Source organism: Mandrillus leucophaeus, unplaced genomic scaffold (genome assembly GCF_000951045.1).
Source record: "Mandrillus leucophaeus isolate KB7577 unplaced genomic scaffold, Mleu.le_1.0 Scaffold1292, whole genome shotgun sequence".
Lineage (NCBI taxonomy): Eukaryota > Metazoa > Chordata > Mammalia > Primates > Cercopithecidae > Mandrillus > Mandrillus leucophaeus.
Genome location: NW_012101246.1, coordinates 38,182 through 57,109, shown reverse-complemented (window position 1 = coordinate 57,109; position 18,928 = coordinate 38,182). Strand labels below are relative to the sequence as shown.

Below are 18,928 nucleotides of genomic sequence, written 5' to 3'. Positions count from 1 at the left end.
TCAGGTGGCCTGCTCTGGGGAGCTATGCTAGGGTGGGTGCCCTCAGCTGGAGCCAGGACCATACCAAACATCTCATTGTACTGGGTTTCATTCACCTCCATGCGGTTCATCCAGTCTGCTGGGACTGGGACTGGATGGAGCCTACTCAAGCTTCCTGCACTGCCACTGCCTGGGGGCACAATGTGGTGGTGGGATAGCAACTGGCTCACTGAGGGAAGCACAGTGCTGGCCCCATGAGCCAAAGGTTGCATTTCATGAAGGTTAGAAAAAGACAGTGCATGCTGGGCATGGACTGAGGCAGGAGGGGCGGCAGTGGCCAACATAGGGTTGGGTGAGGCCTGTAAGATCCCAGGGGATGTAATCATTGGAGAGGATGTGGTATCAGAAACGTATGTGTGAGGAGATTCTAGGGAATCAACAGGAGATAAAGTTACTGAACTCTCAGACAGTTGGACCTTCTCACTCAGAGACTTCTTCCTCCTACTACCCTTGGCATCCTTCGCCTCCTTGGCAAGGTTAGGGAGGCTAGTGGGCATGGTACTCTTGGCACTGGGCCGTCTAGACTTCTTGCCCATTGGTGTGTGCTTCAGGCTGAGGAAAGATCTGTTGGGCCCACAGATGACAGGTGAGAGAGCAGAAGTCAACACGGTGCCTGGAGGGCTGGGGGTCACATTGTATTCATCCAGGAGGCGCACAATGTCATGGTGCATGCGATCCCGAGCCACATCCCGGGGAAGACGATCCATATGGTCTGTGATGTCTCGATTGGCAAAATGGTCTAACAGGATCTTGGCTGCTTCATAGCTCCCCTCCCGGGCAGCAAGAAACAGCGGTGTCTCTTCCTACAGAAAAGGCCCATCACAGAACACGTTAACACTCTTGAGAATATAGCAGTTTTTCTCAGTCTTTCTTATTATCACCCCCTTAGACATGTTTTCCTAATTATCTCCCCGATGAAATATTAACATCACAGATAGGCTGTGCCTCTACCAGTGTACTGAATGTATATCTGTGATTTATACATAAAAAGAGTAAGATTATTTCACCTCTCCTTAAAAAACAATTTTGCACTTTAGGGGGAACATCTCTTTAGTTGGGAATTCATGAAATAAAGCATGCCCCTGAGCCAGAGACTCACTTAAAAGAGTACTGAGCTTATCAAAATAAGGTTCTAATAGGAAAAGGAGTTAGAAATAAGAAAGGTAGGAAGAGAAAAAACTAAGGCATGCACAGAACTGGGAAAAATAAGGGAAACAGTGAAAGAAAGAAGAGACAAAACATGTGCAAGAAAGGACTAAGATGAGGAAAATGAAGAAAACTGAGAGAAGATGAATGACAGAAGGAAGCAGGACAAAAAACTCAGACGGAGAAAAATCAAACAGGAAAACATCAGGGTATCCAAGGATAGAAAAAGCAGCAGCAGGAGGGAAAAAAGAAAGAAAACAAGAGAAAAAGAAGTGACTATGAACAGAAGAGACAGCTGGAGAAAAGGAATGTCAGGGAGAGAAAAGGTTACACCAAGCTATCTATAGCCAGCCTACTGCAAGCTGAATACTGAGAGGGAAAAGAACTCCATCCTGACACATGCCTGGACAAGCCCTATATTCTCATCAAGCTCTCCAAACCCAGTGTCTGCCCAAACTGCTTCCATCTTTGTCTATACATATCACAAGAGAAGCTGTAAGGAGAAATGGGAAGGGGCTTATAACTGAGGCACTGCTATAAGCCTCCTCAAGCTCAGAGCCACAAATTGTACCTTGTTGTCCTGCATGTCTCGGTTAGCCCCATTTTTCAACAGCAAAAGAGTCGCCTCCACATTATTGACAGCAGCTGCCCAGTGAAGGGCAGATTTTCCTGAAGGGGAGAAATATTTTTATAAACAGACATATCATACTCTTAGTAAAAAACACCATGACTTATACAACGAAACTTTAAATTCCCCAGAGATCAGCAGGAAGCAGTTCTCTGTAGGGGTCTATAGGAAAAACCTAATCTCTTCCTTTTCCTCTGTTCTAGAAATACTTCAGTACAGGCTGCCTAGCCTGCAGAAGACCTCTAGGTGAAAGGATCACTTGTATGAGGTATTCATGTCCCCTACATGGCAGAATCTACCCTGTTACATACTGAAGACAAAAACCTATGTATTATATGTCAGAATTTATATTGAGAATATTCCACAACTCTTCTAGAGAAGTCAGCTCTCATAAATCCTCAAATCAAGAGTGGTATGCCTAGGAAACTACATGGGAACACCTTTCATGTATCTGCTCTGAGGTCCAAGAACCCTCATTAAAAATCCCTCATTTTAATTAGGGATCTCCTACTGGCTTGGATCTCTGAGTTCAGCATGTTAAAGGAAGAATGAATAAATACATGAATGAAAGAATGAGTGAATCTCCCATGTATTTGAATCTCAGACAGTTCTTTAAGGGTCATGTAACCATTCCCCCTCCTCAGAGGCATGCTTTGCAGGTAAGAATCCAAATCCCTGCCTTTCATCCCTACCATGGTCATCCACTGCATTCACATCTGCTTGGCAGTTGATCAGTTCTGCCACCATTCCCTCCACAGCCAGGCGGGCAGCCAGGATCAGGGGTGTAGTACCATCATTCATCCTGGCATCTAGATCAGTTACTCGGTTACGAATCAGAATCTAGAAGAGGAGAAAATACAGAAAAGAGAGTCACCTGGATGAAGGAAAATAATGAAACTCAGTGAAGAAACAAGTGCATCAGAGCTGAGGCTACACTGTAAGTTCCCGGAGGCGAGGGAAAGTCTTGTTATCTTTGTGCCCAAGATTCTATCGTCATCAATCAATAAATAGTTGTTGATTGAATAAATAAACAAATACGTGCTCAATAAATAATGGCCGATGTAAAGTGAAGAGCCTTCTACTTCCTCAGGGAAGAAGAGGGATGTGGGGAAATATCACAACTTCAGTCAGTCTACAGTCTAAGGTGATTCAGAATGCTTCCGATTTCCTCATAAGGATAAACAGGCATCAGAGAATATAACAGGAACTCAGGTCAAGAAAACTGCCAATGAGCAGCTGGAAGCCCATACAGTCAGGCCAATCCGTAAGCAGTAGCGGATACAAGTCAAAGGCTCCAGACCAGGTATCACTCTCATCTAATCTATGCATTTGGGAAGCATCTTGGCACAACAAATTATCACTAATAATCAGAAAGACTGCTGTTGTCTGCAGTTGGCTCTATCACTATCTTCCTATATAGAGCTGGGTCAGTTTGCCTGTCTCCCTTCCCACTTTCCCATCTAGCAGGCATGACTCTAATACCTGCCCTAATGTCTCAAATGATTGAATAAATTCAATGAGATATTAGTTCCTTAAAAAAGATAAAACTGTACAGAGCCATAGGAATTATTATTCAAGTGACTCTTCTCATGTTCTTTACCTGGAAGACACCTTGGGCATCAGCTGCCACTGCAGCATGGAGGGGGCAGCGGCCCATGTTGTCCTGGGCATTGGCATCTGCACCTGCATCCAGGAGACGCTTGGCAGCATCAGCCCGTGAGTAGCGGGCTGCAAGGTGCAGGGCCATCTCACCAGTCCGGTCCGTCTGGGCCTGGAGGCTGGCACCTTGGTAGACCAAGTCTGTGATGATGTTAGCGGAAGAGTCCTCTGCATCTTCATCTTCATCACTCAAATCTGAGCTGCCTCCTCGGAGAGAAGCCAACATTAATGGGGTGCAGCCATCTGTAGGAATGGAAAATTCCATAAAGTACTCAAGAAGGAGAAGGCAGTTAACCCTATCTTCAGCTTGAAACAGCTCTATTTTAGTTACTCTTAGGGGCAAAGAATTCCCTGCACTTCTTGTAGTAACTGGTTATTAGTTTCACATTTGCTACCTTTTCCTCTGATAACATCGTTTCTGTAAAGAATAATGGGAAAGTACAAGTCTTTTTAAGCTGGGGGTTCTTCTCTAAGTAAAACAAGTTTTTCTTTTCAAGTTTAAGTGATATGTTATTTTAATTGGACATTTAAAAATATGTAATATTAATAGAGCAATTGATATATGCATAAGGTATTAACTAACTATCCTCTGCTTTGGGATATTATTTTTCTATCCTACTACAATCTAACCCATTTTATCAGCCTGTTTAGTCTCAACACACTGTACGTGAAGCAATGTGAAATCCTTCCCTTTCTGAGTTGATAATTTCTTCATGGCTACATTTCTTAAGCATTCATTTCCTCAAGCTGATTTACAGTCTGTGAAATTGGGAAGGGATATATGGCTGGATGGGGCAAACACAGGGACAGCAATGTGGAACCATGGGCAGACACAGCCCAGTGAAGAGGGGAAGAGGCCGGGTGCTGACCTGGGCCCCGGACATTCACATCCAACACATCCACCTCCTGCTCTGCCTGAGGAGGGGTGAGGGCCAGCGATGGTCTTCTTAACCATCATGCTCTACCAGCTCCCAGGAATGCACAGCTGTGGATGGATGGTCTCCTTTTTCATGTCAGTCTCAGCTCAATCTACCACTTGCTTTTATATGGTTTTAGTTTCTTGGGCTCAAAGTATGGAGCCTCCAATGTCAACGTTTTGCCATGATCACTGGCTTTCTTTTTGCCAATGTCAATGATCACTGGCTTTCTTCTACTGCTTAATTTCATCTTTTCTTATAGAAGGAGAAGTACCCATAAAGGATAAGGAAGAGACGTGGCCATGAAGGAATTGCCATCTACAAACACCATTCCTGACTTGACTACTGCCAGCATGACACTAAAGGAAAGAGACGTGTTTGTTTTAATATTTTTAAAGAGTTATTCTTGAAGAGTATACATAGGCAACCCAAGGTCATCAACGTCCTAAGGATTCCTCCTGCTGTTTAAAAGAACCTAGGATAGTTATTGTCTGGGTAACATATAAAGACTATCACTCTTTACTCCCATTCAGGAACACTCTGGAGCTAAAGGACAGAAATTTGAAATGTAATCAGATAATGTCTGACAATGGTGGTTCTACCATGATCACCTCACCTTCACTTTCTTTGGTTGGGGCCCTTCATCATCGACCCAGTGTTCACTTGTTCCAGAACCAATTAGGTTAGCTTCTGAGACTTGCACTGAGAGATTTCTAATACGATTATAATAATAAAAAATAAGAATGGCGGTTATGTCATAAACTAATAGAGCGGTTTTCAACACTTTCCATCATGACACACTCCCATGGCTCTATTACAATCTTGCAGGGTCTTGGCCCAGAGAAGATGGGCAGTATTTTTGTGACATTCCCTTGGCATTCATCCTTTCCCTTCCCACTGAGCGTGAGCTTACAACAAAAGTGCACCTCAACACAGAAGCTGGGTGGCACTGTGATAATATGCACAGAATAGATGCACCCAGGCTCTGACTGTGGTTTCAGTCACTCACAAGGCATTTAGAATCACAGGCAGTGCGAGTAAATGTCCAGAGCTTAGAATTTAAAATCATGATTCAACAAGATACGCTTTTCTAGTCATCCCTACTTATACTGTGAATAGTGGCTTGTTGGCAACGCCTCTTACTTCAGCCCCACAGCATCCTGTCCCACTGGCTCACGACGCTTGTGATTGCTTGCATCTCGGCGAAGAGTGAAACCTTCAGGCAGCCAGAGAGAGCCATGCTTACGCTTTCGTTTTGCCATGATTACCCCCAGCAGAATAATAAACAGAATGATGACAACAGCAACAGCAAGGAGATAGAGGAGCTGAGTACGTTCTGGAGTCAGGGATTCACCTGAAAGTCCACAGACACAGGGAAAGTGCTGAATAAAACATCAACCTCTCAATGTCAGCATTAGATTCATTTAGAGGGCAACTTTGACCTCAACAGTTCTGAAAAAATAAGAGGGCTACATAATGAAAATTGTTCCCCCAACTGACACTCTCCCCCTGCCACCTTTCCCCTTTACACCACTGCCACTCACTGACGACAGACACGAGAGGGTATGACAGGGTCCCCTGTATGGCGTGAGAGGCCAGGAGAGCTGCTGCTGCATCTGTGTTCTTGAAACAGTGGTCTGAGTCTTGAACACACTGGCGGTTGTCAATTTCCAGAAAGACTTTAGAGCTGTGGGATGCCAAGGGAGAAGCGGAGGAGGAGAGATGGAGGTAAAACAGAAGAGTGCAGGTCAGGCAGAATGTGTCATAAAGGGTGATGGGAGCCTCCCTTCCTCCCCTTCAGCATCAGGTCCCTACCTCTGGCATGCTGCTTTAAGACATATCTCAGAAATTAGGATATTGTCCCTTGAGATCTTAAACACTAATTCCCACATAGAGGATGTCCCACCTTCCTTAGTCTAGCTGACCAAAGCCTTCTGGCTGAGGCAATGCATGACAAAGTGAGAAGCTGTTTTCCTCCTGAAGGTTTCAGTGGTCTTCTTCCATTCTTTCCTACCTACTCAGTGGTACTTAGTGCTACTCTAAAAATACATCCCTGTGCATTTTTAGTCCTTATTTTCCTTTGTCTGTGCATTGGTATCTCAGCTAGTTGGAGGGTTGAAAGTTTGAGAATATACCAACAAAGAGTGAGGTGTGAATGACAGAGCAAGTGAAGATCATTACCTGTGTCAAAGAGACGTATATTCTAAAGAAGGGCCTTGACAATAAGGCAATGATTAATGTACAAAGGAATGTCACTAATAAAGGGATTTGAGGCAACTCTGGCAAAAGGTTATGGATTCTGGCATCTGAGAAGGCCTTCCAGGCATCCTGCCTTCTGTGTACCCCAGTCCACTTTTCAGGAGCCCAAGATCAAGGCACATCTTTACATTTAAACATAAGTACTGGGGTAATGGGTTTATCTTAAGTGGTGGGCCATTCTATTTGTCTGATCCTTGCATTTCTATAGGTTGAGTTATGACATGTGCTACATATCAAAGTGCTAGGCTTCAGAAACCAAACACTTACCCAGCCACCTCCTGCTCTTGTTCACCAGGAATGGACCTGCGTGTCATCCTCTGTTTCTTCATGGCAGCTGACTTCTCACCATAATAGGGGTACACCATGAGCTCCCCCTGGGAGTCCCGCTTAATGCGCAGGTTGGTGTGGAGCAGGGTCCCCAGTGCCCGCAAGAAGCTGCGAGCATCCTGGAGCAGCTGTTCAGGTGGCATCAATACCACAATAACCAGGGTACCCTCTGCCAGGTTCTCAGGCTGGTCAGCAGCACAGTCCAGCCCATCCCAACCACACTCCTCACTGTTGCACCCCTGGTCACAGTGGTTGTCTTTGAAGTGGTCTGCACAGTATTTGTCATACCTAGGTAAGGGGAAGCAGAGAACAGGAGAAAGGGGCTCAGATTAGACTGGAGCTCTATTTGCTTTTTCATTTGGAACTAACTGTGGATTTTCCTACCCATTTTCTGTGGCCCACACCCAGGACCCAAATGCCCCACAAAACCTTCTTTGCATCTCCTATCCCTGATGTCATAGAGTATGTATAGTCTATGCCACTCATCCTTGTTGTGTACTTCCTAAATGAAGAACATTGTACTCACTACGCTGCAGGAGCTTAGGGACTCCCAGGCAGTTTACAATCCTGTTAAGTCAGGTTTTCAAACAAAGCTGCATATCTGAAACAAAAGTCAGCCTGGTTCCTGCTTCCTCTACTTTGTATCCATTGTCCCCAGTAAGGTAACAACGGGCTTTAGGAAGTGAAAGATGCCTCTAGAAACTTGATAAATGACCCTGAACCATTGAGAGTTGCCATAGAGAACCATATTAACATGACCCATTTCTTTCCCTTTCAAGAGCGAATCCCAGCTACAGAAGGTAAAGGGGGATGGGTATGTCCTTGTAGCATACCAGACCTTACTTGTACAGGCTCTTTCAATATTTGCAAAAGGAATTAGAACCCCCAAACCTAAATGATGTACAAACTATTTCATCTACACTCTCCTCTCCTCATACCCTACCCCTTGATATTTATACTATTTGGTACAACTTTTCATGCTATCTCAATCAAAAGATTAGGAGTCAATGAAACAACTTGCTCTGGTGAGTTCTTTAACCCTTGGGCCTAAGTTCTCTCACCTATGAAAGAAAGTTAATAATACCTATGCCTCATGGGTTGTTGAGAATTAACTTGGATTAAATTAGATGGAATGGCTAATTAATAGGAAAGTTCCTAAGTAAACCACACAGCATCCTACAACTATAACAATTAAGACCAGGAGGGTTCACAGGCCTAATCTAATTCATGCTTCCTGATAAACCTGGGTGGGGAAAAACAGTCTTAGGGAAAGGAATGGGGTGAAGAGAGAGATACAGACCTTTCCATCCATCCTGCAGGCAGGTTATGTGAGAGGCTGCTTGAAGTGGGAAACACCACTTCCAAAAGTTATATCCCCCAGGAGGTCACGAAGGCAGCAGGTGAGAAGGCAGAGATAGGCAGAGAGAGAGGGTCATTATGCAATGAGCATTCCTGGCCCTTTGTCAGCAAGGGAGAGCACAGGGTAGTGTGCGATGGGACAAGGCTGGCACCATCTGAAAAGCAGAGGCAGCTTAGGCTGAAGCACTGGAGTGGTTAGGAGCGAGAACGAGAAACTGAAGTGTGTTAGTGACAGTCCCCTTCAGCTTCTGGAAAACGTGAAGCCCTTACTTGCATGTCTTGCTGTTCCCCTGGCATTCAAAGTTGTCAAACAGGCACTCGGCCGTGTTGCACAGCTCATCACACTGGTTGTTGATATAATCCCAGCAGGGAAGTGGGGAGGAGCAGTTGGCCCAGGGGTTCTCCATGGTGAGAGAACAGTCACCCCCATCCCACTGGCAGGCATGGCTGTTGCAGGCCTCATCACAGACGCCATCACGAGCTTTGTCGGCACAATATTGGCTCAAACAGGTGGCAGGAGGGGTGCTGGGGGGTGCCGTGTAGAGTTCACAGCGGCTACCCCAGAATGGTGGGGCACACTGGCAGGAGTAATAAGGAGGCTGGCGCTGAGGGTGGCAGCTGCCCCCGTGCTGGCAGGGGCTACTGGCACAGCCTGACTCACAGTCCCGGGGGTTGGGGCAAAAGCAGCGGGGTCCAGAGGCGGTGTGCACACACTGCTCTCCTTTCCTACATTTCACTTGTCCACAGCTGCTCTGGCACCTTGCCCCGGAAAATCCCTGTGGAAATCAGTGAGGAAATAAAAATGGCATTGGTAGGAAAACAGTCATATTGGAAGTTTTGGGTTTCTAGAAAACCTCCACATCTCACTACTCCCTTCTGTACTTCCTATTCAGCCCAAGCCAAGGTTACTAGACAGGTTTCCTTTTGGTATCTCCCGAGGCATAGGGATCTCTTGTTTTGGGAAGGTTTCAGCCTCTGGCAGTGATAAAAGAATGGGTATAGCAAAGAGCTAAAATTAAGCTTCCCTCTACTTTAAGAGACAACTTGCTTCCAAATGGTTCCTGCTAAAGAATGCAAGCAGAGCAGCATTTCCACCAACTCTGGCCTAACCTGGGCAGTGAGATAACCCTCCAGCATGGGGCCAAGAAGCCACATACATCAGCCCTATTTTCAAGGGGGCATTCCACCACTTTTTGTGGTTTTCCCTTAGTTTTTCTTAAGACTGACAGTCATGGATTGGGAAGCTCACTGTTTCTGGGAGTATCTAAACAGCTTTTATTTACTTTTGTTTTTGTTTTGTTTTGTCGCTTGTAAACAGCTTTAAATGGAAGAACCCAAGCACTTTCTTGTGAAAGAGTAGAACTGAGAAATCTTCCCATTTGGAAGATTGATTAAACCAGGTTTAATCTCAGTTCTGTCACAGATTGTATGGAAGAGACAATGCCCCTTCTTAGATGAGCAACAGGGCACTTACCGGGGGACAACGGCAAATGAAACCATCAGGCATGTTACTGGCCACAGCACAAGTCCCTCCATTCAGGCAGGGCATCTGGGGACACACATCAACGAAGGTTTCACAGTGCCGGCCTCAGAAAATAAAAAATAAAAAAAGCTTTAAAAGGCAGAAGTAGTCACTACAAGTTACTGAACAAACTTTGCTGGGATGGGAACTAGCCATAGGTGGAGCAAGTGTGAGAGAGTTCAGTTCTAAGCCTGTGGTAATCTGAGCATAGGAAGAAGACACTCACTGCATCTCAGCATGACTGGCCTGTCACTGGCTCACGCCAGTCCCTTACTCTGTCTTGCCTCCACAATAAGTACCAACTCACATGACAGGATGGGTGAGAAAAGTGACTTAAATCCCACCAAAAAAAGAGAAATCACACTTCAGCTTTTTGAAGTCACTTTAGCTTTCATAAACTGCAGGAAACAGTTGAAAAACTATTCATTGTATTTTGTTAATGCCATCTATTTCATAGGAGAGGCTATACCAGGCCAATATATTTAAAAGGTGATTTACAGCATAGAGAATTTTCATCTGTGATACCTCATTTCAATCACTTTTTGGCCTTTCTGTAACCTAACTCAATTCCTTAAAATGCAGCTTAATTTTCCTAGAGTTAGTTTCCTCTAGGAATAGTTCCAAAACAGAAGGTCCCTGGGGGCCACTGCTCCAAGATAAAGAGCAAGGCAACTGGAACCACAGAGGAGACGCAGGACACAGCTGGGACTCCTGGTGAATAGCAGGAGATAGGCCCCACCTGGCCTGTGGTCACTCGGGAAAGAAGAGGTAGCTTTAAAAATGAAACAAAAATATAATGTTTTTGGCCAATGAGATCAAGCAGCAAGAGGTATAAATGTTTGTCTCTTCAAATCACAGCAGCAGCCACTAACCAAGAGCAACCACCACATGGACACAGCTTGGTGGACCACCAGTCCCTTGCTGTTTATCTCTGCAACAGCATCCCACAATAATTGTGCTCAATGTATTAAACAGATTTTTTTTTTTCATTCACAAATGTGGAAAATGCACAAACACTACTTCCTGGCTATGGGACACTACTTCAAAGTGGTCTCCATTCCTTCCTTCTCCTGCTTCCCCCTTACTTTGCAAATGCTTGTCAGTGTTTCCAGAGAAAAAAGCCTCAGAGGCAATGAAAGAAACGGGAGCCAGTTTTGCTTCGTTGGCTTTCCAGCTGCAGTATGGCCAATACGAGGCTGTAGACAGACTGTTCATACTCATTCTGTTCCACATTGCCTCAATAGCTATTATGTTCACAACAGACTATTTCTTTTTGGATGTTAGTGTATCCAGTGAGCTTCCATATTGCAGAATCCCTATTCTTTATAAAATTCCAAGATGGTAAGGTAGCATATCTTTAAAGTTGGAAGGAAAGATGGCTGAAGATGGGCTCGGGATGTAGCAGAGTTCAGCTTGATGAATTGTTTGTAAATAGACTATCAAAGCCTATTTTCTGACTCCCAAGGAATCTGATCATACCCTCCGTATAAGAAATACAACTACAGACCCCAGGAAATGCATAATTTTCAAATCTGAGTATCCTGCCACATCTGGATACAAACAACTATTTTAGTTCCCAATAGTCACCATGCTGCCCTCTCCAGAAGCAACTAGTAAGTTCTTGTGACAAGACCCCTATTCTGAGGCAGGGCTTGGTCATCTTCATGCCCTGTGATGAAAGAAAGAAGCTTGGGAACAGAGTAGGAACATGGCCAAGCCTTTACTGAGCAGGGCATTACTTGTGACCACTGCAACTTTTCATTTCATACCCATATCAACGATCCTTGGTTAAAGACACTTGAATTTGGACCTGCTCCCTTTAAGAATCTAAGCAGGATCCTAAGCTTCTCTGAGTCCTAGGAGTGGAATGATCACAGTGGCAGGAACTACCCTGTAATTCAAGCCTCACATGTCAAAGGAGGCAGGGCGAAGAAACTAGAGTTAGACGTAAGGTTCCTTAAAACAAAATGTTATTTTGTTCAGATGAAAAGAGTTCTGTGAATGAATGGTGGTGATAGTAGAACAACAATGTCAATGTACTAAACAATGCCACTGAACTGTACACTGCACACTTTAAAATGACTCAGATAGTAAATTTTAGGTTTTGGATATTTTGCCACTATTAAAAAATGTTATTTTGTTCAACTACTTTCAATATACACTGTAAAAAATATTCCTGCCATAGCATGATATAATCAATGCACAACAAAAGAATCTCTCAGGAAAAATTAAAGGCAGACACTGATTGTAACATCCATAGAGTACAGACCAAGAAAAAACTGGCTTTTAAAAATTGAGCTACTGTTGTTTTTCTTATATAAGAAAAGCTTCACTTGGGTCTGGGACAAGTCACAGGGCCCAATTTGTTCACTAAAACCATCTTTCAAGGCAGAGTGGCTAGGAGGCTAGAGAGCTTCTCACCAGTAAAGGCACTACGGCAAACACACAGGTAGTCATTGGTGAGCTGTATACAGTCCAGGCTGCCCTCAGAGCTGCAGGGGTTGGAGAGGCACTCGTTGATATCTCCCTCACATCGCTCCCCAGCAAAGCCAGGCAAGCAGCGACAACTGTAGCCTCCAATCCTATCCACGCACTGACCACCATTAAGGCAATGTGGACCCCTGGCACAGTCATCAATGTTTTCTTCACAGAGTAGGCCTGGAGGAAAGAGAAGAGGTACAGAATTATGAAAATCCTTTTAACCTGCTTTCCAGCAAGGGATAACCACACTTGTTGGCATTTTCACAATGAATCAGAGTATACTCTTCAACTGGTAGTGGGACCTTGTAGTTGGGCAGGGCAAAGCACATGCTTTATTCATGACAGCTGTCATCCTTCTGGTGAGTTGTACAAGTAAAGGAATGAACACACTAGAGCTCCACATGTACTCTCCCACACAATCCAGTGAAGTAGCACCCTATGGTGTAGGTCCTATTATTTGTCCCATCTCAAAGACAAGGAAACTGGAGCTCAAGAGAGGCTCAGTAATTTTTCCAAAGTATAATCTAAAATATAAAAACAGTCCAAAAAAGAACATAACAATAAATACAGTCATGCAACTGTATAATGACATTTTAGTCAATGCAGGCAGCATACACAACAGTGGTCCCATAATGAAGCTGAAGCTGATAAATTCCTGTTGCCTAGTAACATCATAGCCTTGTAATGTCATAGCACAATTACTTTTTAAATAAATTCAGTGTAGCTTAGGTGTACAGTTTTTACAAAGTCTACAGTAGTCTACAGTAATGTCCTAGGCCTTCACATTCACTTACCATTCACTGACTCACCCAGAGCAATTTCCAGTCTTGCAAGCTCCTTTCACAGTAAATGCCCTATACAGGTATACTATTTTTTATCTTTTATATTGTATTTTTACTGTACCTTTTAAGTTTTCTACGGTACCTCTTCTTAAATATGTTCAGATACATAAATACTTTCCATTGTGTTATAATTGCCTACAATATTCAGTTCAGTAAAACAAGGTGCAGGTTTGGAGCCTAGGTGTGTAGTAAGCTATATTCTCTCTGTTTGTGTAATTACACTCCATGATGATTGTACAACAATGAAATTGCCTAAGGGCGTATTTCTCAGAACATATCCCCACTGTTAAGTGACCCATGACTATACATAGGTTATGTAAATACATTGGTAACAATTGGAACTGAATTTTGAATGAAATACATTTTTAAGTTTTATAATCACTGGCTTTTTTCTGTAATAGTGTGTAAATGCACCAATGCTTTTTATTTAACAAAAATAGAGGATAAATTTCCTGCTGAGAGTTCAAAAGTTATTCCATTTAAAATAGGACTCATTTAATGTACTATAGCTATAAATGAGCCATCTAGTATGAATATCTGCATACAGTGTCTTAGAAAGAAACAAAAGAAATCAATGACTATTCTAGAAATTATTCTATGATTAATTCAAAAAGGTACAAAAGAGGCCGGGCGCAGTGGCTCACGCCTGTAATCCCAGCACTTTGGGAGGCTGAGGCGGGCGGGTCACTTGAGGGCAGGAGTTCAAGACCAATCTGCCCAACATGGTGAAACCCCATCTCTACGAAATACACAAAAATTAGCTGGGTGTGGTGGCACATGCCTGTAATCTCAGCTACTCGGGAGGCTGATGCAGGAGAATCACTTGAACCCGGGAGATGAAGGTTGCAGTGAGCCGAGATCACGCCACTGTGCTCCAGCCTGGGCAACAGAGCGAGACTCTGTCTCAAAAAATAATCATAATCATAATAAAAATAAAAACAGGTACAAAAGAAAACAGTTCTGTATTCCTGCCACTTGCATTGTAGCATACACTAACAAAAGCAAGATTATTTTTTAAAAAATGTAAAATAAGGCCCAATTTTCAATAGCAATTACCAAATTACCAAAGATAAAATACCTAGGAACAATCTTAACAAGAAATGTGTTACACTTATATGAAGACAACTTTAATACTGTCCTAACAGACACAAAAGAGACTTGAATAAATGGAAAGACATACCAGGATTTGGTTAGCAAGATTCCTCATCATAAAGTTGTCAGTTTTCTCTATACTGATTCATAAATTTAGTGAGACCCCAATAAAAATTACCAACAGGAATTTATTAAGACAAGCTGATTATAAAATTATGTGAAAAATAAACTGTAACTATAACCAGAAAAACTATGAAGAAGAAGATCCTTAATTGGAACAGAAAGTTATTGGTGAATTAATAGAATAACAGAGAAAATAAAGTCCAGAAGAATACCGAAAATACACATGGGAATTTAGAATCTGGCAAAGGTACCATCTCAAATCATTATATAAAAAACAAAATATTCAATAAATTTGTATTAACAAATGAGTAGCCATATGGAAAAAGTACTTGAAGAAAATATAGGAGAATTTCTTTACAACCTTCAAGTGTATAAGATGTTGCTAACTACAACTCAAAATCCAGAAGCCATTTTAAAAATGATAAATTCAACTTGATTAAAAAGTAAAAGTGTGCACTAAATATCACTATAAAGAAAATCAAAAGATAAAAAACAACATACTGGGAAAATATTTGTTTTTTTAATATCATAGACAGCCAATTTCCACAAAAAATTAAATCAACAACTTAATGGGGGAAAAAAGACATACATATATATATATAAATATATATATAAACAGAAACTGCAAGAAAAGGAAAAGAAAATGATTCTTAAATGAAAATATATTCTCCACCTTAACAAAAAGCCAGTATGCTGATATACTGAAATTACTGACTAAAATTATAAATGTACATATTACTCAATCCAGCGATTCTATTTCTGAAAATTTATTTTACCAATATACTTATATGCCTGCAAGATAACTGAAATATCTATCATGATGACACTGGTTAAGTAAAATATGGCATGCCTGTAAAAGGGAATTATGTAGCTATAAAAAATATTGAGGAAGTTCGGGCCAGGCGTGGTGGCTCACGCCTGTCATCCCAGCACTTTGGGAGGCTGAGGTGGATGGATCGCTTGAGGCCAGGAGTTCGAGATCAGCCTGACCAACATGGAGAAATCCTGTCTCTACTAAAAATACAAAATCAGCTGGGCGTAGTGGCACATGCCTGTAATCCCAGCTACTCGGGGGGCTGAGGCAGGAGAATCACTTGAACCCAGGAGGCGGAGGATGTGGTGAGCTGAGATCGTACCATTGCACTCCAGCCTGGGCAACAAGAGCAAAACTCCATCTCAAAAAAAAAAAAAAATATATATATATATATAAAAAAAATATATATTCCTACACACATCATAATCAAACTATCAAAAGATAAAGAATCTTAGAGGCATCAATATATATATAATATATATAATATATATATAGAGAAGTATATATAGAGGAGAGAGAAGTTCTATATTTTGATATGAAAATATCTCCAATTAAATAAAAACAAATCAAGTGCAAAAAATGTGTCTAATGTTCTATCTTCAGAGTAAAAAGGAAAGGAAATAAAATATCATTGCATTTGGCTTCTCTCTACATAAAGAAAATTTTGAAGGATACAGTTTTTGAAAAATTCTAGAAAGAAACACAAACAACTAAAAGTGGTGATTACGTGTTTGTGGGAGAGGGAAAATTTGCCCACCAGAAGAGAGATGGGAATGAGAAGTATTTTCACTGTATACTTTTCTACGTGTGAATACATTTTTGGTCTATATGCATATATGCATATCTCACCTTATACATAGAGTAAATTGAAAACAAAAAAGTAAAAACAAACAAAATCCAGTATATGCTCCCTATCTCAAAGAATATTTGATATTTAGGGATTGCTAGTAAAATGAACATAAATGTGTATTTCCCCATCAGAATGGAACCACCAGAAATAAACAGATCTATCAAATGAGAGAGAACTCAACCTCAGCCTGAAGCAAAGTAATAGGAAGAGGCAGAACTGTTACAGTTAGCCCTCGACCTGGGAAACTGGAGGGACATGCAGGCAAAGATCCAAGGCTTAGAAATACGGTGACACATTGTGGTGACTCTCACAATGGGGTTACGGGACTTTAGAGTTTCCTGGAATGTTTACCAATGGCCAGAGAAGTTAAGTCAGGACGAAAAAAAAAATATTGTTCCACATACCTAAACAAGCACACATAGTAAAATAATCCAAGGAACTGTAAGTAGGATAAAGTCAAAGAAATTCATACCTACACATATCATAATCAAACTATCAAAAGATAAAGAAAGAATCTTAAAGGCATCAAGAGAGAAGCAATGTATCACATATAAGGGAACTTCAACAAGATTAACAGCATATTTCTCATTAAAAACCATGGATATCAGAAATCAGTTGGATGACATATTCAAAGTGCTGAAAGAAAAAGACTGTCATGATAATATCGAAACTAGTATTCTAAGCCATCTTTACCACAGGGTTAGAAGAGACAAAAATTTTGTTTCCTCCTGAAATGATCCATTCTAGGACTGGACATGTCTTATTAATTAAAAGTTCATGGTATGGCAGTGATTTTAGAGTTTGATGAATACTCATGTATTCTCCTATATTTCCCAGCCTCCCTTAAAGTCATGGAGGCCATTTAATAATTCTGGTCAATATACTGTGAGGAACAGTGATGTGTGTTGCTTCCAGACTGAGCTAGTGAAAGCTGCTGTATGACCCTTCAAGTCTGTCTCTCTTCCCTGTACTGTGGAGGCCTTGGAGGCCAGGTGTTTCAAACTACATATCTGAAACACAGAGAAAGGTAGCCCAACACATATTCGACTTTATCTGAGTGACAAAATCAGTGTTATATTAAGCTCTGAGATTTGAGGTTTAATTAGCTGCTATAGCTTGAAGTTTGACTCCTTCAAACCACATGTTAAAATGTGATCTCCAATGTTGGACATAGGGCCTAATGGGAGGTATCTGGGTCCCTGGAGTAGACCCCTCATGAATGTCTCAAGGTGCTATCCTTGAGACAATGACAGCATTCTCGCTCTATTAGTTCCCATGAGAGCTGGTTGTTAAAAAGAGCCTGGGATCTCCCTCCCCTCTCACTTGCTTCATCTCTTGCCATGTGATCTCTACACACATTGGCTCCTCTTCACTTTTTACCATGAGTGGAAACAGCCTGACGCTCACACCAGAGGCAGATGCTGGCACCATGCTTCCTGTACAGCCTATAGAACTGTGAGCCAAATATACCTCTTTCGAAAAATAAATTACTTAGTCTCAGGTATTCTTTTATAGCAACATAAATGAACTATGATAATAGCTATCACCAGAATCATAGCTTGTCCTAACCAGTACAATTTCTCAAAGGAACAAACTAACAATGAATTGGAATTAATTTCTACTCAACCATTGATTTCTAGAATAAAGAACAATTCTCCTTTTTGCAGGACCATTCTTCAAATACTTAAAGACCGTTTCTCCTTAGTTTTCTTCTTCCCATTAACCTCATTCCTCAATAACGAGCCTACTAGTAGGGTACTCTCCTATTTTAATTTAGTCAAACTCTGATATCTGGGGAGGCAAATTATCAAACTTTACTGACACAAAGCTCTAAGGCAATACAAATACTTCTCTGGCACTCTGTTCTCTTTGACACTAACGAGAATGAATTTGTCACCAGTGTGGATGGCCTTTAACCTTTTTTTTCACAGGCTTCTCAGAGTAGGCCCCATCATAACTACATCTCTTCTGATAAACAATACTCAAAACTCTTTCCAAGGGATGGTTCAAAAGCAGTGTCAATGTTCGCAGCAGAATCATGGCCCTACCACTTAGTTGAAAAGCAGTGGCAATGCCCACAGAAGAATGATGGCCCCATCACTCACAGTCCATGGTGCATCTCTCATCAGGCCTTACTGCAATTCCTAAGGTGCACCATCAGTATCCTCCCCTGAGGTGATGAAAATAGGCAGATATTTTCATTTCATTCATTCCCCCACCTTCTAGAGGTAAGACTTGGCTAATTTAAAAAATACATAAGCAGGTAAATGTAAATTGTTTATTTTAGAGGTCATTAGTTGCTTTTCTGTGAAGCAACAAGAAATCTTACTGACCAAGCTAATTTTGTTATGTTATGTTAATATTGTATCAGTTCCATATTCTGTGTTTCATGGAATATCAAGATGCCAAACAACCGGATAAAACTGAGAACATAAATCACAACATCAGAGTTAGCAAGAGATGGGAGAATAAAATGGCTTGAATTACTAGGATGCAGAACTAAATGCTTGGAATGAAGCTAGTCTTACTATCTTTGATTTTATAAAATCCCCTGAACACTAAGAATGGTTTTATAACTTAGACAATGTCCTCGATGGAAAATGGATAAGGATGATTTCATACCCCGAGTGCCTGGTGGGCAGGAGCACTTGAAATGGTTCACAAGGTCAATACAGGTGCCTCCATTCTGGCAGGGCTGATTCTGGCACTCATCCACTTCATACTCACAGTTGACACCCTGATAGCCTGGGACACACTGCCATGAGGAAACAAAATGGGCAAGAAATACTGGACCATTACTGGAAACAGACCATGAGAGCAAGTGAGATCTGGAACATTTCTGTGACTCTCTCCCACCTCCCCACTTAGCT

At 41.9% G+C, this 18,928-nt stretch overlaps 1 protein-coding gene across 1 annotated transcript in view; it reads right to left on the bottom strand.

Moving 5' to 3' along the window:
* NOTCH2 (notch 2) overlaps positions 1-18,928 on the bottom strand; it is a gene marked incomplete at its 5' end in the record, with an annotated part of 65,603 nt that overhangs the window by 10,934 nt on the left and 35,741 nt on the right. The window contains 13 exon segments of the mRNA XM_011972473.1: positions 96-842; positions 1,757-1,854; positions 2,506-2,653; positions 3,414-3,715; positions 4,342-4,440; positions 4,978-5,102; positions 5,533-5,743; positions 5,934-6,076; positions 6,916-7,263; positions 8,605-9,110; positions 9,809-9,921; positions 12,278-12,514; positions 18,681-18,813. Of these exon segments, the coding sequence (XP_011827863.1) occupies positions 96-842; positions 1,757-1,854; positions 2,506-2,653; positions 3,414-3,715; positions 4,342-4,440; positions 4,978-5,102; positions 5,533-5,743; positions 5,934-6,076; positions 6,916-7,263; positions 8,605-9,110; positions 9,809-9,921; positions 12,278-12,514; positions 18,681-18,813 (3,210 nt within the window).